Source organism: Stegodyphus dumicola, chromosome 6 (assembly GCF_044657685.1).
Source record: "Stegodyphus dumicola isolate Sdum_Otavi_A_Nest chromosome 6, ASM4465768v1".
NCBI lineage: Eukaryota > Metazoa > Arthropoda > Arachnida > Araneae > Eresidae > Stegodyphus > Stegodyphus dumicola.
In genome coordinates this window covers 214,068,291-214,090,972 of record NC_140773.1, presented here as the reverse complement: position 1 = coordinate 214,090,972, position 22,682 = coordinate 214,068,291, and the positions used below count along the sequence as shown (strand labels likewise).

At 32.5% G+C, this 22,682-nt stretch overlaps 1 protein-coding gene across 2 annotated transcripts in view; it reads left to right on the top strand.

Annotated features, from left to right (window-relative positions):
• Positions 1–1,813: 1,813 nt before the first annotated feature.
• Positions 1,814–22,682, top strand: part of LOC118202775 (uncharacterized) — a 108,045-nt gene continuing 87,176 nt past the window's right edge. The window contains exons 1-4 of one of the 2 annotated variants that reach the window (XM_085819498.1): positions 1,814–2,210; positions 8,949–9,016; positions 14,892–14,926; positions 19,921–19,999. In XM_085819498.1, coding sequence (XP_085675624.1) covers positions 2,043–2,210; positions 8,949–9,016; positions 14,892–14,926; positions 19,921–19,999 — 350 coding nt within the window. In that variant the 5' untranslated portion in view covers positions 1,814–2,042. Of the gene's footprint in view, positions 2,211–8,918; positions 9,017–14,891; positions 14,927–19,920; positions 20,000–22,682 lie in introns of both variants that reach the window. The other variant, XM_085819497.1, reaches the window with a different exon arrangement.

Here is a 22,682-nt window from a genome sequence, read left to right as displayed (position 1 = left end):
TGCTAAGCTCAATTAGCAAAATCGTGGAAGCAGTTATTCTACATAGACTAAACATCTTCCTGGATGAGCAGAAGATCCTCATACCCTATCAGTTTGGGTTCAGGCGTAAGCACTCGACAACGCATCAACTCTACAGAGTTGTTGAGTTAATAAGCAGTGGGATGCAACAACATCGTGTCACTGGTGGACTTTTCTTAGATGTCGCCAAAGCCTTCGATAGAGTATGGCTGGATGCCCTCATATACAAATTACACAACCTGGGACTCCCAGGCTACATCACAAACATAATTAAATCCTACCTAACCGGTAGACACTTTGTCGTTCATGTTTCTGGTTCATTATCCACAAACCGGCCTATACGGGCTGGTGTTCCACAGGGATCCCTTCTGGGCCCTACCCTATTCAATATTTACGTGAACGACATCCCCACTACACACAACACAACACTAGCCATGTATGCAGACGACACAGCGATCCTTACGCAAAGTGCATTTGTTAGTTCAGCAATACAACAGCTACAACACCACATCCACTCGCTAGAGACTTGGCTGACCAAATGGAAAGTCAAAGTGAATGTCGACAAGACACATGCCATACTGTTTACTACTAAGAAGAATTTCCCGACTCACCTGCAAATGTATGGTGTGGACATTCCCTGGGTCAAGCAGATCCCTTATCTTGGGGTGATCCTCAGTAAATCTCTTACATGGAATCCACACATTACACATATTCTCAGGAAGTTTCGAGCTAGTAAAGCTTCACTCTTCCCCTTAATTGCTCGAAACAGTGTTCTATCTATTGATAATAAGTTGCTCATTTACAAAACCATGTTGCGTCCAATTCTTAGTTATGCATGCCCCGTCTGGGCATACTCGTGCAAAAGTTTGAGAAGGCAGTTACAAGCTGCCCAAAACGGGGTATTGCGTATGATATGTAATGCCCCCTGGTACATTCGGAATAGCCAAATTCGTAAAGAGTTAAGAATAGAGGATCTTTGTGATTTTTATTGCCGCCTATCTAGGGCATTTTATGATAAACAGGAACTTCTGGACAATCCTGTGGTTGTTAACTATTGTTATGATACTAGGGACCCCAATTTCAGTAAGCGCCCAAAGGCGATCCTAAATGTTAGTAATGTGTAATTTTGTATATGTGTTATGCAAATTGTTGCTCAAATTCTTTATTGTATATTGTTCTTTTTTCCTCCTGATTGCTTTTTGTTTTTACTAGTGGCACTGAGGCGTCGCACTTCGTATTTTGTTTCTCTTGTGTGTACATGTATTCTTCTGTGAAATTGTTGTTTAAAAATAGTTAATTATGTATGGATTAGTAATTAGGTACTTAAGGAAAAAATATGTATTTAACTATTAGCAATTATGAATTTAAACTCTTGCTCATTTAATTATTTAGCACATTCAGTTACATTTCTCATAATTCGAAACTTTTATCATGTTATTCGATGAGGGGTAGGGCTATGGCGCCCAGGCACCCTGGTGGTTAAGCACCGCAGTTCAACAAGAAGCAGATTGCAAACAAAATCTGTATAGCTGCTATATAGATTAGTATACACATCATACATTATTTGGGATTTTTGAGGGACAGATTTCATTTTTTTATAATCATGTAGTTAGATGTATGTTGCTATATCATGTATCTACTAAAATATCTAGCAGATACACAAATTTTGTGTGCACCCTTGTCAATGCCAACTTTGGCCTTGCAACGTAACAGAGCGCACTCTACTTACAAAGCCTCCTTGATTATAGGTACATTATGGTTCATAAAACTGGCAACAGTAATATTGTGTATATTTTTCTCGCATGCTCATTGTCTTTGGCGCCGATTGATTTGTTATGTATTAGAAATGAAGATATAGTAATTCATTGCATTGTTTTTTTATATGTTAATAAAATGTTAGGTCGTGTATTTGTTAAACTGAACTTTCAGCTGGATTTGAAAATGTGTAATAATGACTGTTTATGCGATTTTTGTTTGCAATTTGATTAGTTTGGACCCGGCGAATTTTCATTTTGATTTCCGACATGGATCCTGACAACACGAGGGCTACTGCAAGCTTTAATGTTGAGCAGATACCCGCCGTTCCTGAAGTTGTTTCCCATGGCAATGTAAATGATGGTGTCGACTTTTTCAGTGAACTCTTACATTTCAAAGACGACACCTTAGCTGTTGAAAATATGAAAGCTACCTACGTAAGTTAAAATTTTCTTTCATTAATTTATATATTATAGTTGATACAGTTTGATGATTTAAAACTGTGTAGGATATAGAAAATATGTTTTTTAATATATTAATGCATTATTAAATAAAATTGCACTGAGTATTTTGTTTTTTCCTTCGGATATAAATTAATTTTAAAAAAATGATTGATATCTGATAAAATGGGAAACTTTTTAATAATTTTAAGCATTGAGGTATTTTGATAGAAATTTCACCATCAAAGATATTTACATGTATCAGAATAATTGTTTGTTATTAAATTTGTGTATAATTGTTTGTTATTAAATTTGTGTGTTTGTAATTTGTGTATAATTGTTTGTTATTAAATTTGTGTATTATTGTTTGTTATTACCTTTTAAATTTCCTCCTTTTCTTTTGAGAAAACCAAAACATTGAATACAACGATTTATTCTTTCAAAATGCTTCAATAAGTGAAGCACTTGTTGGAAGTAATTTTTTTAAATAAATTTTATGAATAACATGCTTATATGTTATTCGGTAAAAATTTACTCTATGGGACCCCTTGGCGAATCATTTCTTTTTTGACACCAAGATCTGCGCCAGGAAGGATCGGCACCAATCTCAAGGTGGCCGCTAGACAAAACCAAAAAGAAGTCAATCACTTAACGAACTTGGTATCTATGTAGACATCAACTTATTTTGGTTAATCTTTGGATTATGGTAACTCGGCGATTTTTTGGCGAAAATTTGGTGACCAACCCTGCTACAGCAACCACGCTTATGCTAGAACTTTTATGGAACAAAAGTGCTTAATCATAATTAGGTGCGAAATTGGGAGAAAGTGCAAAATCGCAAACTGCTTGCCATGTTTTTAAGAATTGCACATATATGGTATCTATGTACACGCCGACCTATTTTGGCACACTCTTGGCATTGCGCACACTCTTGACTTTATCCATGTACACTGCTAAAGTCCTAGCTAGTAACCTTTATCGCCTTACCAAAATGTCGACAAACTAAACTACCTGTTACCATATTCCAAAGATTAGCCCCTATTTTAACTTTAAAAAAACAAGAGAGAGAATTGCACAAACTGGGCATTGCGCCCTGTCCTAACTTTGTCCATATAGAGGAAGCTAAAACAAAGTTAAAATTATCATGGTAACCAGAAAAAATTCGCAGCTTAACGCACAGGGAGAGCAAATATTCAAAAACACATAAACAGAGAGGAATAAATAACCAAAAATATATATTTCCTAACAAAAAAACATTAAACAACAAATCTTTTGAGAAAAATTAACACACACAGACGAATAAATAAATGAAACGTCAATTTTTAGCTAAACTGTGGATTACGGTCCAGCCGCCAAATGAAGCAAAATCGCGCCAAATCTGGTAACCTCTTGGCATCATGAAAATTGTTAGGGTTTAAGGTTACAGTTTATAGTATTTAAGCGGCCTTTTTGAATTTTCGTTATTTCACTGTGCTTCTCGTGCAAGATAAAGGCAGAAGGCATGTGATAGAATGGTGCATGGATTATGACTTGATTGGGAATATGTGAATGTCCTAAATGTAAAAATAGTATGAAATTAGTTGAAAGGAAAGATGTGTGTGAATGGAGGTGTCGTGTGTTCGGTCCTTCCAAGAATGATTTCAAAATGAGTGTGAGAAAGGGCTCTTGGTTTTCCGAGGGACGAATACCTCTGAGTCTGATCCTTCAATTAACATATTTGTGGGGTCAGAAATGTACGAATCAGTTTATAATGGATGAGTTGCATGTGAGTAACCACACTGCAGTAGACTGGAAGATGCTTTGTAGAGAGGTGTGTGTGGAGATGTGCTTGGGAGAGAATGACGTACACGGAGAGCTCGGAAGTGTGGTTGAAATTGACGAAATTGGTAAAAGAAAATACAATCCTGGAAAGCACATGGAAGGTAAATGGGTGTTTGGAGGTATTGAAAGGGGAACGGATAAATGTTTTTCTCGTGTGCTTGAAGAGTGAACGAAAGAATGTCTGTTAAGAATTATTAAAGAAAATATTTTGGCGGAATCCATTATTATTTTGGACTGCTGGAAATTGTATGCTTGCCTCAGTGATGAGGGTTTTGTGCACTTTCGTGTTAATCACAGTCTCGTTTTTAAGGATCCTGAGACAGGTGCTCATACCAATTAAATTGAGAGCACAAGGAGTGCCATAAAAAGAAGTTTGAAGGGTACTCGGCAGGTAAAAGATGAATTTGATTCGTACCTGGCCGAGTACATGTGGCGGAGAAAATATTCGCATTTATCTGCGAGTGATCCCTTTTTGCAGTTTCTGAGGGGAATTAAGACTCTTTAATTGCCACAATCAAAAGGTGAATGAATGACAAGGTTAGATTCGTTTTTGTAATTTTTTTTATAGATTTGTTAAAATTTATGAATTGATTAATAGAGATTTTAATTTAAATATAAATAACAATAAAAGCAATTCTTATTATATGTAATTACATTATATGTGTGTTAAGCAGGTGGTTGAAATGAGCGCGCCATTTTTAATTTCATCTCCATTGTAGTGTTAACATTTTGTAATATTTAGTTTAGATATAAGCAAATGCGGGTTTCTACTGTTTATTATAACCATTTAATAACAATAAAACCGTTTTTTGTTTTTTTACTATACTATTGCTCATGTTTCAGTCGATGGAAATTTTGAGTTTTATCTTCCTTTTTCTTCTGCATTAAAGTTCCAGCTTAAATACGAATCAATACTTTCCGATAATTTATTGCTCATTTACTGCTTATTACACTTTCTTAAATTTCGTGATAAAACGTTTTACTCTATTTTGCTACTGTCTTAAAAATGGTATATGATATTATGAAAACTTTTAATATTGTTGATCCTATAAAATACATAGTTATTAACTTTCAAATACTTTTTCGTTGTTTTTCTTGAACTACAGTTTTAGATATTTTTGCATGTTTACATGATCTGATTTTTTGCATGTTTACAGAAATAATTAAAATTTGCAACCATCTAATATGGCAATATGATGAGTTAGCAATTTTCTAAAACGCGCAAAAACAATCGATTTGACGATTTTTTGAAAACATGCCACACTGGACCGTAATATGCAGTTTTACCCAATACGTTTAGGCTTCCCACCATCATCTCCTCCATCCTTCAGGTAAGCAATTCAATTCAATTTTTCTTCGTTTAGACTCATTCATATCTATCAGCAATTATACCATCTTTCATGCAAAATGTCTTTCGTCTGTCGTCCAACCCAAACAAAAACCTCAAATTCACAATTTCATCATAATCCAACTCATCAGTATTCATCCTCTTAGTCATCTCAGACATACTCAAATGATGGTACCCACAGCAAGAAAATAGCAATTTCAAAATCGAAGACCATACCACACATGTGTAACCAAGCGCAGCAATTGAAAAGAATGATTAGAATCAAAACCCTGGGTCCATACGAAAGGGTTACTATTACAAAAAAATAGCCAAAATCTAAATTTATCAAAACATGTTTGGTGAAATTTGCAGAAATAACCACTTTTTAATGAAAAAAAAGTCCATAAGGCTAATTTCGCCAACATTATCAACATTAGAGTTACCAAAAAACCTATATCATGCAGCGAGCTTCCAGATTTCAAGAACAACCATTATCACATGGTGATTTTTTTTTCAGACAGAAACTAAGGGATACCTTACAGTAAAGATCAACCCATTCCTCTACTTTCAGACATTTCAACATTTGCATGCACTTTTAGAAACCAAATTTGTACGAAAGTTGAGGGGCCATGTGTATGACCCCAAACACATTGTTTCCGTAAAATTAGGCAAAGCAGCAATCTTGTGTTTGGCATAGATTTTACTCTGAGGGAAAACATGTACAGATTCCTCTTCATCAGCAGCAAAGAAATCTGCAACAAATTGAAGGTCACGGTTGTATTTATACTCAAAAGGAGTAAAGTGAATGAGAAGGTAGTGCCATTTGTCTGTACCTGTGTGCTCTCGTAATCGATAGTCTTGACTAAAATCTATGCGAAACATTATGTTGTGGTTTTTGCCTAATTTTATGTTTTACTTTGGTGTGTTTCTCTTCTGTCTTGAAGTAGTTACCATTTTCACTCTGCTGACAGGCTGACCTGCTGCAGTTTTTGATACTAGAATCTTTTATGTGTTCTCATTATTCACACTAAACAGGTAGGAAAATGTACTGAGGAGGCTTCAATAAGGTGTTCAAGATTTGAGAAGTTTTCATGAAATTGCTTTTCTAAACTTATTGAATCTGTAGCTTTAGCAAAATCTCAATAGTTAGGTTATGTTATTTAACTTTGGCTGAGCACACAAGTACTATGTATGTAACAATCTAATCGTGTCAATCTTAACACATGAAAAATAGCAGCCATTTTAAAAAAATGGCAGAGCACTGAAAATTACATGAAGTATCAATGGATTAATGAAATGCAAAAGCAGACATAATGAACAATCAAAATAGCATATGACAACAACGAATTAACTAAATTAAAAAATGCAATGAGAATCCATAATAGAATACTTAATATTCTTTTTTTCCCCCAGTCCAGCAGTGTTTGTTTTAATGCCCATGTGCATAGCAATCGGTTTTAACGTAGATAAAATCAGAGAATTACTGAATTCTCAACATCACAGTACAACTTGGTATTGCCCTCCATATGCACATCAACCTGTTTTGATTTAAAGAAATTAAAGCATATCAGAAAATTCCAAAAATTAACTTTATAGAATGTACATTTCTACACTCTACTATTAGGCAAAACACCATATTTCCAAAGGAAAATCAATCTTTTTTTTCACTATCAGGTAAATTCCACAGTGGCATTACAATTCCTTACGGGGGGGGGACTCCACACTAATCACAACAGTCAGACTTCACAAACATAACTCTGGCATTTCAAAATGCACGCCTAACACCAGAGCATAATCTGCAGCCATTAATGGGTTGCTAGATAAATACATTTTTGTAAAATTGTTTTGTATTGTGTATTGTTTGTATTTTTGTAAAATTGTTTTGTAAAGTTGCTTAACTTTGGCAACATAGCGCTTTGCCTGGTGGTTCTTGTCAGGGTTGGGCCGATGATCAGAGTGCCCCAAAGAAAAGGAAAAGGAACTACTCTTATATGCACTCTCAAGACGCCAAATGGAGTGACAAATTTCTCGCCAAACATTTTTGGCGAGAAACTCCACTGTGCCATATTACTATCTAAATTTAATGTCTACATTTCAAACTTAAAGCATAAAATGTCTCCAAAAACGTGGTTTTCGCATATGCAAAAGCAACGTTTTAAACACACAATTTAAGCTAAAAATCCAAATAAGAAGGGGAAAAAAAAAAAAAATTAAATAGCAAAAACGTAACGATTCTAACCAAAAATATTTGTTAAAAGTACATGTACACAGTGATATGTTTTAACTAAAAACATCTACGAATTGCACAATCTAGACAAAGAACAAACTATGCATGCCTTGCTTTAATAAATTAACATAACAACAATAAATTTCAAAGAATACCATGTACACAGCATCCTGTTTAAACTTAAAAAAATATTTACGAATTGAACAATCTAGGCATTACTCACAAATCAACAAAATAAACTAAAATAACTAAAATTACAAACAATTCAAAAACAATCATAAGAACAGAAATTCATAGTAAAAAAAACAATGAACATAACATTAAAAAAAAAAGTAAAATAAAATGCACTTGCCATAATGCATTCGTTAATAAAATTTTGCCAGTCACACAACATCTGTGAACAAAAGTGCCACCATTTTGCTATATCACGTCTTTCTGCAATTCAAAATTTCAAAAGTAACGACACAAACTTCCTGCAAAGTTAACTTACCACATGAATACCGCAGTCCAAAGCCACATACTTTACCAGCCAGCATTTGACTGCAAATCCACACAAGAACTATCAGAAACGCCCATCTTCGTCTGAGTTCTCATAGCAGTTCCACATTTTGCACTCTGTTTTAAAAGTACCACAAAAATTCCAAAAATACACTTCAATTCTCGTAAACACACTCGTGAACAAAAGACTCGTTAACAACTCCAACATCGTACGTTTTAATACTAAATTTACTTTCCACACAATCTAAAATACACGACTGAAATCTTCCCACCACGTCTATCATTGCAACATAGGCCATTTCAAAACACGCACGACACTGCAGCAAAAGAGTTAAGTTTCAATGTCAAAAGGGTTGCCATACAAACAGCATCGTTCACCAAACCATCCCACAGCACGAAATCGTGCCAAAAACCAGCGCAGAATACATATCGCCACATTTGTTGATCTTAGGGGTGATATAAGAGTAGAGCCAAGAAAAAAGTTTAAAAATATAAAACTGCATTATATGTGTCATGAAATTGTTGGTTGTTAGCAATTGATCGTTTTTATATTATATTATTTACCTTCTGAGATGACAATAATTTCATATTTCCCTGTTAAAGTGGCCACCATGTTTAATCGGCAAACTTAAATGTAATATATTTTGTATAATTTTGTTTGTAATTTGTAAAAAGGCCTAAGTGATGTTGCAAAGGCTTGAATGTGGCCTCTTTAAAGAGGATGTGCACATAATTTGGTAGTCAAATAATACTCAATTATTTTTAGGAACCTACTGCAAATTTTGATGTGTAATAATTAAAGTATTTTGTCTTATCTTCTTTATGGGTTTAGGAGCTAGTTCATGGACTTTTTAATTTTCAGACTGGAGGTATTCAGAATGAAGTGAGCAACATTTCAAATTCTTTGGAGATAAATAGAATTTCTACTCAGTATGTACTTTTCATTTGCCTGATTTTAATAAGTTTATAATTTTTTGGTAAATTTTGTTGAGGTTTTTTCATTATATTTATGTTTATGTTCGTGGTTAGTGTATAATTTGAGCACCATAACTTTATGGGTGTTGTTAGTTGGATAGTTTAAAGAAATTGATATAAAAAATTGTTTTAATGGAAGCAAATATCTCCCCCATCATTTTGTTAATAAGCAACTTAAATTTTTTGCTGGTAATGTTGGAATGAGCAAATTTTAGACATAACAGGGTTATATGTACAGTTAACCTGTTTTTATACATATAAAGTGTCCCATAAATAGCACCTAAACTCTGCACAGCCAGATCCCTCTTTAAGAGATCATAAAAAATGGCCAAATAATTATACCTGTGCGATCCATACTTTACGAGAAAAATACGTCACTGCCGGTGCAACGAAAAAAACACTTTGTTTGACACTCAACAGCGGTATTTATAAAGGAAGATGTTCAAAGTGTCCGCCGTGCATATTAAGGCAGGCTTGAGGCCTCAATAGAATTCAGGAGTGCAGCAGTGCAATGTACTTCGTAGTACAGGCAGCATGCAGATGAGCAACTAAGTCCATTTGTGTAGTCACTATGTCTCGATATACTAATTCCTTGAGATGGCCTCATAGGAAAAAAAAATTAGCAGTGTGAGATCTGCCGATCGTAGCAACCAAAGAACTGGACCCCACCTCCGATCCAGCGGCTGGGGTATGCTATATCTAGCTAATTACATACATGAGCACAGAAATGCGCAGGAGCCACATTATGCTGGAACCAAAGGCCATGTATTGCCGCTAAGGGTATGTCATTGAAGAACTGAGTAAAGATGTGGAGAAATACCAAGTTAGGACTGTCCTGAGAGTCGTTCAGGCAGCAGATAAGGGCCAAGCAGGCAATCCCCGAGTAACCTTCCCACATATTTACAGACCAGCGTTCCTAATGTTTCTGCTGCCAGATTGCATGTGAATTGACCACATATGTCTGTTGTGATGATTGAATAAATACCCCATCATGAGTGAAACATGTTTCATCAGTCCGCAAGATAGTATGTGTAATAAAACCATTATCTATGTTATGTTGCTGCAACAGCCATTTGCAAAAGTCTATGCATTTCTGAAAGTCATCTGGTTTTAGACCTTGTACATGTTTGGATGGTTATAGCCCCTCTGATCGTAAGAGCCTGTGCACAGTATTTACTCATATTCAGCTCACTGGCTACTGCGCATGTGCTTACCTCGGGTGTTTCTCGTACCCGCTGCATACCATGCAACTATCCCCTACATGAATTAATCTATTCTAATTTAGTAGTTTAAAAAAATGTAAAAAGTGCTAGAAAAATTATGGAAGTCTCCAATAATATGCACACACACAAACACATATATATGATGTAGGCATTGAATTTTGAAGCACTAGAATGACACAACAAGGCTATGAGATGTTGATTTTCTTTATTTCCCTTCACTGTTTTTTGATATGACATACTAGCATAGGTTAGATATTGGGAAAAATGTAATAGCACATTTTATATTTATGTAAATACTACTGACTAAATTTCAAAGGGTAATATAAATAATTAGCAGATCTCAGTTTAATCTTCAAATCTATAGGAATAACATGGATACTGATGACTAGTTTAAATTTGGAAGTAACATGCAGAACTGTTAATGATGATAAATGATGGATAAAGAAGCTTGCAGTTATGGTTTATTTCAATATTCCCTGTTATTCTTGTTGACAGACATTTCTTTTAGGCAATATAGGTAAAAGATACAGTAAGTGCCTGTTCTAGAACTTTTGCATCTTTTAAGAAAAAAAGAAGCAGCAGCTGACTGGCAAGAGAAGCAGGGGGCAAACATGATGTGTGTAAGATCAAAATTGGGTTCAATGTGATTTGAGTTAAGCTGGCCAAATTTTCCTATTAGCTGTCGGAAAATCTTTTCAGTTTTATTTGAAATCGTACTTCTTGAAGTGTCATGATAGTGTTTAAGAATCATGCGACTTGAACTAATTTTGGAATCATATAGTGTAGAGCAGTGCTCCGCAACCTTTTTTCACCTGCGACGCACAAAAAATCTTTCTGGAATTTCGTGGCACACCAAAGAGTTCCGAGTTATCAAGGAAGTGCCGAAAAAATTCAAATACTGACACGCTTACAATCACACACACAACCACACAACAGTGAAATATATAAAAACATTTAAAATAGATATCATTAAGGAAAAAATTGTCATTGTGTATTAAATACATGATAAAAAATTGCAAAATGTCAAATACATGTATTTGATTGCGGCACACCTATATCCTACTCATGGCATACCGGTTGCAGAGCACTGTAGAGAGCACTAACTATTTTCATGACAGGAAGGAAAAATTGCCAAATTTAAATGAAGATTTAATGGACAATGCAAACTAGTTAAAAAAGTTAGAATTTTGGTTTATATGCTTTTTATCTTACACACACACACACATAATAATTTATTTATTAAAGAAATATTGATTATATTATCTCCCAAGATTAATTTTAGTAGAATTATCTAAAAAGTGGGAATCCACAGTTAGTAAGTTTAATTTCGAAAATTGTTTTAAAGTAACTTGAATGTAAATTGTTAAAAATCTGTTTAATTACTTTCTTTTAACTTAATTTCTTTTTACAATTGAAATTTTGTTATTCATGATTTAATTCAAGTCCCCGTGAAACATTTTTAACAATTTACATTCAAGTTACTTTAAAACTTTTTTCGGAATTAAACTTACTAACTGTGGATTCACTCTTTTTAGATAATTCTACTAAAATTAATCTTAGGAGATAATAAATTATTATTAACTTACTTTGCAGCTGTTGAACAAGTAGTAGAATAACTCAATTTTGCACTAAGTGAATTTAAGATCATACAACATATATATATATACGGCACAAAGTCCGTAATCCGGACTCGTCGAGACTTCGTCGATTCCGGATTAGGGGTTTTTCCGGATTATAGATCATCAATTTAAATCTGGTAAGATGGCATGCAGAAATTATAAAATTAAAAATATGAAACCGTAATTTATGAAGTAAAGAGAAATTATGATCTAAAGGGTATAAAAATTTACAAAAAAAAAAAAAAAAAAAAAAAAAAAAGAGCTTAATATTTATTTGTTTATATTATTAAACATTTCTTTCAATGTAAGTTGTTTAAGTTGCTTCGTTTTTTGTGCAAATACTTTCTTTTTAATTCTCTCTTCTACTGTGGAAACGTGGAACATAATGGTGATGATCGGCATTTAGTCTGTTAGACTTTTACTGGTTAACATGGCAAAATTGTGCCCTAAGGCGTTGGTAATAGTTTTAGACGCAAGTGCCGAACGCTTCGCTAAAAAACAAAATGAAAAAGTTCATGAAGAACTGCATTGGCCATGGAAAAAACGTAGATTGCCTCTTCTCAGTGGGAAAAAATTTCATCATCTGAGCTGTCCAGCTGTCAGGTTTGTTCTGATCAGCAGGTCTCTCTCTAGGCAAGCAGGAGCGGTGAAAACAGCCAGTCTTTTGTTATGAATCATGCTGATTATGATTTTAATGCTCATTTTAACCTATGCTGCTTGACATAAAATCTGCTTACTATTAACTAAAACTCTAGACTGAGCAAGTATGTGACAAAATGAGACATTAAAAATAAAAAAGCTGCTAGTAAAACATAACTAGAATGTCACTTATCTTCTTTCAAATATGTCCAGTTATTATACGCGTAAAATATTTAATGATACTTGATAGATTTGATAATATTTATTTTATTCTCAAATGCATTAATAATTATGTTAATTAAGCTATGCTTAATAATAATGCATCCTACTTACGAATCTTTTTTATTTTTAGGAAGGTATTAAAAAGTGAAGTTCAGGCATAGATATAATATTTTTAATTGAATTTATTCAGTTTCCATTTGCTCACAGGTCCTTAATTTTTTTCATTAATGGTCCTTAAAAGTACTTAATTTCCATGTGCAGAAATGTGTACGAACCCTGATGCCAGCAGTTTGTATCATACATGCATGCATCATTCCAAAGGTATTTATGGTTTTTCAATATGCTTATCAATTTGTGCAGCGGGAAAAAATGGGTATTGCCATTAAAAAATTTCAAAATATTTTCACTGTAACCATATCTGTGAGAGCTCTTTTATTTTAAATAACAATATCTGAAATATCATTTCGTTTGGTTGAGCAGATTGGCCACTAGGGGTTCATATATCAGGAAGTTTTTTTAAATGACCGTCCTATATATTTATATATATGTGTGTGTGTTATTTGTTGTTTTCTTTGGTTAGTAGTAATTCCATTAATAAATTTCTAATTTATGAGCCCATTTTTTTATTATTAATTCCAAAATATGTACTTAGGTTTAAAGTGAAGTACATTGTAAATAGTAAATTTGAATTAGTATCTCGGAGGGGAATACATATTTTCTTTACAAAACGTAATAACTATTAATTCATATATACTGTTTATGATGTTTTTAAATTATTCCATTTTTATTTCATGGCAAAGTTTTTTTGAGGGTAGGAAGGGGGATACAAGATTGCGAATGCTGGCATTTTAGCAAATCATAGTAAATCCACCACTGAAAACTGAATTCATGGCATCATTAGTATAAATCAATCTATAAATAAAGAAGAGGGTGAAAATATTCTAATGAGTATGTATTATTTTATAAATCTTTCACTTAAAGTAACAAGAGGAAGCATTCAAAATAAGAGGGATATAAAGTTTTTAGACTAGGAGTTTTCTGCAGGTTCGGTATTGACCTGTCCTGAATTTTAAAGAGTGTTAGTGATGATCAAAGGATCAACAGCCCAAAGCCCAATCAGCTCAAAATGCCGAAATGAAATTAATAGTCTTTCTGGGCAGATTACCCCTTTGAGCTTACATAAATTATTTTTGGTTGATATATGTTCAATGTTGTGCAGAACAAGCTGACACAGAAAAGTAATCAATCGCAAGTTTATATCAAGAATTATAAAAGAATTCCATTACTTTGGTAACTTGACGTGATGTCCATTATTGAAGAGATTTCTTTTTCCTCAGAAGAGTTGTTATTGAATCAGCATTATTTAATTTTCTCTCTTAGTAGAATCAACAGAATCAGGTTGAACATTTGATATTAAAAAAATTGCATTACTACATCAGGCATAGCCATCGCATCAATTAAAACAAAATTTTGTGCAATTAAAATCTGTTATTTTCTTTCTGAAAATTTATTCGTATTTTTAAAATTAAAAACAATACAAAAAATTATAAAACATTAATCTAATAAACCATTTTTTTTTTCAAAAATTTTGCTCCTATTCTTTCCTAGCCTAGTTGTTATGTGCATTTAGTTGTATTAGAATTGTGTAATATGCTGTGTATTAATAGCAAAAAATGTAAGGAGGGTCAATGAAGAAAAGCATTTCTTTAAAACGGGATGATGCAAGAAAAGGGTTGGGAATCCATGACCCAAAGAGTTTTATAGAATTACTAAGTATAAAATCATAATACTATCATATTTTTTCTTCTTTCTCTATTATTCATTTTAGTTTACCAGTGTGTAATGTAGGGTGTATTTATTTCTTCAGTAATTTTACTTTTTATGCATTGATCAAAACTTTTATATATACATTTGTCATTAATTTAATTTTTTCATAATCTTTTTTAAATATGTTTTGTCAAAGTGTCCTTAAATGATTTAAAATAAATATATTATGCTTATATACCTTATGCATATTAATTGTATACAAAATGTAAATAGTGTCAGATGAATATGAAAGCATCATTCATACAGCAACTAGTATGTCATTTTATGCATTTCATGTCAATTTTTATATTTGTTTTTCAGAGACCAAAATGAAGCTTCAAAGAAAGAAACAGAAAGTAATATTTTCCCTTTGAATTTTATAGTTATTTTTTAAATTATTGGTTAATTTCTACTTCTGTCTGTCCCAGTTGTAAATTGTTAACTAATTTTAATCATTTATAAATTGATAATAACTGGTTAAAATAGAAAGTGACAACTAATACAAACTAATAAAAGTATTTAAAAAGTTGATAGTACTTACTAAATTGATTAAATTAATTTAAATATACAAAAATAATGTGTATTTTTCCAAATCCTCAAGCGTACCAGCTACTGCTTCTCATTAACTTAGTCCTCTGTCCTTTTGTATTTAATGGGAAGTCTGTATATTTTTATTAACTTATATTTATTCTCTTACTAGCTTTTACCCGCGGCTTCACTCGCGTTGATGTCCTTAAATTAGTTTCAACTCCACGTGAATTTTAAAAATACACTCCATGTAAATTTTCAGTAAATACTGCCCTTCTTCAATACCTATAGGCCAGGGATATTTTGTATTTACGCGGAGTGTATCACCATGAAATCTAGTAAAACTGTCATGTATATTTCCTAATGACTGAAAAATGTTTGTGAAAGAAGAGCCAAAAGCCGGAAATCCTGAAGGATTTTAAATAATAAATTAAATTAAACAAATAAAAATGAATAACTGCTTAACCGTAATTTACTTAAGAAATTTTTTTGATACATTAGAAAAGGTTTTATAGGCTATAAAATGTTTGTGGGGTTTAAGCCACGCACTTGCCTGTGGAGACAAACTTTTACATAATTTAACTTATCGTTGTGAAACTTTCAACATTTAATGTTTATACAACGACAATCATTTTAAGCTATAAAATCTATTATATAGTTTAAGTTTTAACAGATAAATTACATTTTATAGCCTATAACCTTTTCTAATATATCAAAAATATTTCTTGAAAATTTCGGGATGATCGGTTAAGTAATTAAGGCGTGAAAGCGTAACAAACAAATTCTCATTCTCATTTATAATATTAGTTAGAATTATTATTTATTGCAAAATGATTTTGCTCGCAAAACCTGTTAATCCATTAGGCTTCAGCATGGTGTAATATAATGTAGTGGTTCTCTATCCCGGGATCCCTGCAAGTTGGCAAATCGCACTGAATCAATGCTAGTGTAACTATTGATGCGGACGTGGCAACACTTCTACTTGCACGGTCATCTCACGTGTTGGTGACCGGAAATTTTGGGGATCGTCGTTCAAAAGGAAGTAGGAATAATAATGAATTATTTATTTTGATCTGGGTAATTTTGTTTGCTTTGAAAGCAGAAAACGCAAGGTCAGTGTGTGTGGTGAAAACTTTTCCTTTCTTTCTCCAAAGGCAGTGATAATGCGTGAAAAGGGGGGAAAAAACTTCTTTTTTGTTCTTTCCTTATTGCGAGTTATGACTCATTCCCCCGGTTCTCGGACATTCTCTTCTGGATTCTTTTCGGCAAGTAGGCGCGGCAGAAAAAAAAGGGAGAGACTTCGTTCGACCAGATGTGCGATCACGTGACTCTGGGTTCAAAGGTCTTATCTCTCCTGGCGTGGCGCCAATAAGTAAAGAAGGAGGATTTTTCGCCGTATTAGCTATTTTTCATTGATCGCTTCTCAATTTTTTTCCCCCCGCTGTGTAAAATTTTCGTTTCATTTATTGATGCATGTGTAAATTTTTCGTTTCGTTTATTGAAATATTTTTTTATTTATGTACGCAAGAGAATTTCACTATGAAATTTCTCGATATAAATAGTGATATTATACAATTAGAAGAAGGTGTACGGAATGCATTTAGGTGGAATTGGATTGAACGGAGAGATGGTAATGGGGATACCATCGGCACATGGTGCAAGAAAATAAATATTGCTGGACAAGCATATTGTGTTTTTTGTAACTCACTGCTGAAGTATGGTGGGGAAGGATTCAAGGCTTTCACAAATCATTCTAAAACTGTGATGCACATAAAATATTCAAAGTGCATTAGACATTTAATGACTTTAAGTAATTATGCTAATTAAAAAAATACTGATGACTTACTGGAGACTGAAGCTCGGCCATTGGATATAGTGACAAGAAAAGCACGCCAAGAGGTATTAATAACTTCGTTTACCGCCGAGAATTCTCTTTCTTTCAATGTAGCTCCCAATTTAATTGAACTCTGCAAACAGTTGAGCCGCGATCAGACGGCACTAAACTCATTGGAAATGTCCAGGACTACTGCATGTTATAAGATGAAATATGGGCTCGCAAAAACTATTAAGGAAAATATCATTAAAACTTTAAAGGAGACTCCATTTTCTCTAAATTTGGATGAAAGTACTAGCAATGCTCAAGAAAGTATACTGGCAATATTGGTGCAGTTTTATGACAACAATCAAAATGAAGTTGTAGTTCATCATTTTGCATCTCTAAAGATGGAATCTTGCAATTCAGAAGCTGTTTTTAAAGCAGTTGTTAATACTATTGAAGATAATAATATTCCATGGGCAGACTTAATTAGTGTATTAATGGACTCATGTAACACCATGCGTGGAAAAAAAAAAGGGTGTTGAAACCAGACTACGATCAAACAAAGCACCCCACTTATTAGATATTGATGGTGACACATGTCACACAGCTAATAACTGTGCAAAAAAATTTGCTTCATGTTTTGATAGATACTTAGAAGATTTGTTTGATGACATCTATTTTGATATGAAAAGCTGCAGTAAAAGAGAAAATTTTTTCAAAATCTTTGAATCCCTTGCCATTAAAAAACTTAAGCCCTTGAAGAGACCAGACCATAGGTGGGTGTACATTTTATGTGTTTTAGAAAGAATCAAAGATCTGTGGGATGCTCTTATTACATTTTATTTTCACTACTTGGATAAAACTGATAAAGGGGATTATTTTTCTTATGTTGAAACTGTATACAATAAAAGAGATATTTCTGCAGCTCAGAAAAAAATTGTTGAAGGGGTGTATTCTTGCTTGCATTCCCAACAACTCACAAAGGATGCTTTAGCTCGAAAAAAAAATACTTAATGGGTTATTTGTTATGCAAAACAAAACTTTATTGCATATGGCATTATATTCAGCAGTATTACCAGAGTTCAACACATATATTAAATTATTTGAAACAAAAAAACCAATGCTTCATTTAATACATTCCAGTATTTATAAATTGATGGCAAAATTTTTCTCTTTTTTTATGAAGCCAGAAAATATAGAGTGCACATCTTATAATGATTTATTAAAGGTTGATGTCACAAATCCAAAATTCCATCTACCTAGCAAAGTAATATTTACTGGTGCAGAAGCTTCCACTCTCCTGAAGAAATTATCAAAAAATCATCCAATAGCAAAAGAATTCCAAATTTCTCTGATGAAAGCTTATACTAATACAGCACAGCATATGAAACAGAAATTACCCCTTAAAAATTCATATCTAATTAGTTTTACAGCATTAGATCCAGAGCTAAGAGGTAAAACCAGTATAGTATTAGCTTTTGAAAAATTATCATCTTTTATGTCCCATATTTTTAGTGATAATGAAAAGTCAAAAGTAGAAGCTGAAATAAGGTTATACCAGAGTGATATTGATATCACCAAAGAAATGCTCTACACATCTGATGAAAGTGGAAATCAAGTCAAGTGTACAATTGATAAATATTGGTCTAAAGTTTTTAATTTAAAAGATGATTTCACAAATGATTATAAGTATCCTACATTGGCTAAATTGGTCAAAGCCTGCCTTAGCTTCTTCCATGGCCCATTAGTGGAAAGTGCATTCAACTTAATGGATACACTTGTCACTGACTATAGAACCTCTCTTAAGATTGATTCCCTAGATGCAGTGCGGACTATTAAATATGATTTAATGGCTTCTAAAGAAACCTCATGTGAAAAATATGGCTAAAAAAATCCAATGACTGATCCAATTCACAAAGATCTCTTATTGAATATGAACAGAAGTTGGAAAACATATCAAGAGGACTTAAAAACATTTATTTCAGATGAGTCACTTATAAAAGTCTCTGAAAAACCTTCTACATTAGCAGAAAAGCAAACTGCTTCTACCTCTGCATGTGCAGTTCTCGAGGAAATTTCTTCAACTGTAAAGGAGGAAAATAAAAGTCAACCTTCCTGCAATTATGAAGTTCACCACAAAAGAAAGACAAGCCCACAAACATCAGAAAATTAAAAAAAAAGGAGCAGAAATTAGATAATTTTTTTTAAAGAATTAATTCAGGTAATTTAAAATATTTACATAAAATGTAGTACTTTATGTGTTTGAAAATTTATGGTTATTAATTTTGCAAAAAAAGTAATTCATTGAACTTTTATAATTAGGTCATTCAATACTTCATAATTGTAATTTTTCATTTCTCTGCCCCCCCCCTTCTCGAAACTCCAAAATGTCGGTAGTATGTCCGTAAAAGTTTCAAGGGATTTTTTGGGGTCCTACAAACACCTCTGGAAGTCTATAAAATTTTTTTAAAAAAATCAAGTCGGTGATAATCTTGTAAGAATAAGCTGCAATTGTTTTTATGCATATAAAATTTAACATAAGAAAGCATTAGCATAAATAAAAATAAAAAATATGGGCAATTTTTGCACAAATTTATTAGAATTATATATTTATAGATTTTGATACTTGCACTTGATTTACATATTCTCTCAGAATTTAAATGATATTGTAGATTAGTTCGCAGCAATAATTAATCATTTATTTGTAATTCAGTTTCATTTAAAACTTAATTAACTTTAATTTGCTTTTTACGAATAGAGAATGTTTGTTAAATTTAAGTAAAAATAAATATACACAAAATTTAGAGTATTATAAAATCAATAAAAGTGTGTATATTTTTGCTATTGAATAGTATCAGAGTTTAATTTGATTTAAATTGTTTGTACCTTCTGTATGAATTTGACATGATCAATGATAAATATTTTGTTCAGGCGTATTTTTCTAGTAAGATATTGTTGAGTAGTTTGTGATGGGATTGTATAATTATGCCTTTCATTTTTTAGTTAAAGAGCTCTCTGCCAAAATTGAAGGACTGAGTCAGCTTAATAAAGAATTAGAAGAAAAGAACTCTCAGCAAGAAAGGTACATTATTATTAAATTTTGTTGTTAGAATATAAATATGTTAATATGTTATATGAATATAATACCTTTATTTATAGCATTTATAGCAGTCTAAATATTTTTTGTAAAAGTTTTTTAACTGTTAGTTTATAACAACTTTTAAAATGGTGTCTCTTTTTAAATATTAATTCAACTAAGCAAGTGCAGTGATAATGAAATATTGGTACTTGCGTATTATCCTATCGGCCATGAAATTGTACCCATGCAGCATGATTTAGTGACAATTCTGGATGAGTGTGACATCACTACACACTAATATCTGCTCTTTCGTTTGATATAACTATAAATCGATTCTTGATAAACTACCCTTTGGTTCTATAAACAAGGATATAAATTGTTATTGCAGGAACAAGGATATAAATTCTTCTATTTTGAAAAAAAAAAATTCAAATTTGGGACTGTTCTTTTGCAAAACAGGAAACAGTAGATTATTTTCTAAGTTATGGGATAATACCATTGAAAAAAGATGTGTATTAATGTACATGGTATGATCAGTTGAATATGTCATACAAAACAGTTATAGATATAAACAGTTATCTTTGAAACATTTATATTCAGAGTATTCTAAACAAAGGTTCTTTTAAAATCGACACACCTAACAAAATAATAAAAATCGACGAAAGGCTTTCAAAGCATAAAACAAAGGTTGAATACTGTTTATTGAATTAAAAGGAGTCAGTTTTTTCAGAATAACGCAGGAACAATTGGTGCAACTTTAGCAGGATCTCTGCCAAGTTTTATGGTAAATGGGATATTATATAAGTACTGAAATAGAAATATTTTTCTTGTTATAAATTTATTCTTGTTGATATGATAAAAAATTCCAGCTTCTAGTTTAAAAAAAAAAATTACGTCCAGAGGGGATATCATGTTCTTTGCACTTAAACCATAAAATTCAGTTCAACAGCAATGTGGCAAAGTAAGGTAAAAGTATATTTTAGGGTACCTCTTGGCGATACATGGGTACCAAGTTTGTGCAGTTCTTTGACTTGTTATTTTGGCTTGCGAAAAAACATCAGAGAATTGCACAAACTATGCTTTGTGCACTCGCTTGACTTTTTCCATATATACATCAAACTATATTCACTTAAAAAGTCAAAGGAGCAGCCAACAAAAAATATATAATCTGAATAAACTGCATTTTAAATCAAACAATGAAATAACATAAAAAAGGAAATTCATCTTAGCACTGCGCGAAGGAAATATCCACTTACCTTATTTACGAATTTATGCGTCTTCAGTCAAATAAAATTCCTGAACAGCATCCAAAGACTTCCTAAAATTATTTGAACTAGAATCTGTATACTGGTGTCACCACATAAATTCACAAAAATAAGAGTAAAAAATATCCTCCGAAAGTATTTGATGTTCAACTATACACATTTCCTTCCTCTGAACAGGGCACTTAAACTACAAAATAACAACATACTTATCCAACATACACAAGCCCTTACCCAAAATCCCACACACTTTCCAAATTTTTTTCCCATGATTCAAATTCACCGCAACCAGTTTACGTTATAATAGGGTTTCCATACCATTCAACTACTCAGGTTCTCATAAATGAGACAGCAACTTGGTGATAAATAAAACATCAACTTAGTGATTATACAAGGGGTACCCTAAATTCAACTCTTAACCCAAAATAATTTTAAAAATAGCATATCTTTAGAATTTGTGATACACAGTTCCACACGCTAGAGATAAAAGGTTTTTTTTTTTTTTTTTTTTTTTTTTTTTAAACCCTGTAGAGAGTTGCCATTGCTCATTTTTAAATCGTTGAGTTTGTTAATAAAAATTTTTTTAAAGTTTTACAATATAGTCTTTCAGGGATGAAGCCCCTTTGGACTAAAAAAACCCCTTTTTGTATTATGTAAAATGATACAGTAAATTGGGCATCATTAAAGGTAAATGAATATAAAAAATTTCTAGGAACTGAAAGTGAGATTTATTTTTTTATGTGTGGTCTACAGTTGCAAAATCATCCTCTGCAGCATGTAAAGATTCGATAGTTAGTGTTATGTAACTATCATGCTACAACCCTAAATCTTGGTTGTCTTTGTCTACCGAAGCCTCTGAAAAGACTGTTGAATAACTTAATAAAAAGTAGAGTGTTACAACTAGTTGTAGATAATTGCATTGGTATTTTTCTCTCAAAAATTCATTTGGATTAAGATTACAGTACTTTTTGTTAAGAGTTTCTTGTGATTTTTTCCATAGCTAAGCATTCTGAATATGAGCTCAAAGATCATCAATTCAGGATTTACGCGGATCATAAGCCTATAATGTTTGCTGTGCAAAAGTCTGATGATAAGTACTGTCCAAGATAAAGTTGCTTTTTTGCATCTCAGAAGTGATTCAAATTTCACTAATAAATGGCTCCTAAGCAGGTAGCCAACACAAAATTAGTATTTGTTAAATGGAGACAGGGTTAAAATTATGTAAATTTCAATTTGATTCCAAAACTTTTCTGTATGGAGATGTTTCAAGCTCATCCACTCAGACATATGACATGGTATCATTTTGAAAGAAAACTTTTTACAAATTGCACAAACTGTCTCACCCCAGTTTGAACGGTGTAAATTATGTTTGTAGTGAAAAAATATAAAGTTCAAAGGCAAACTAAATCTAAAATGTTTGAAAA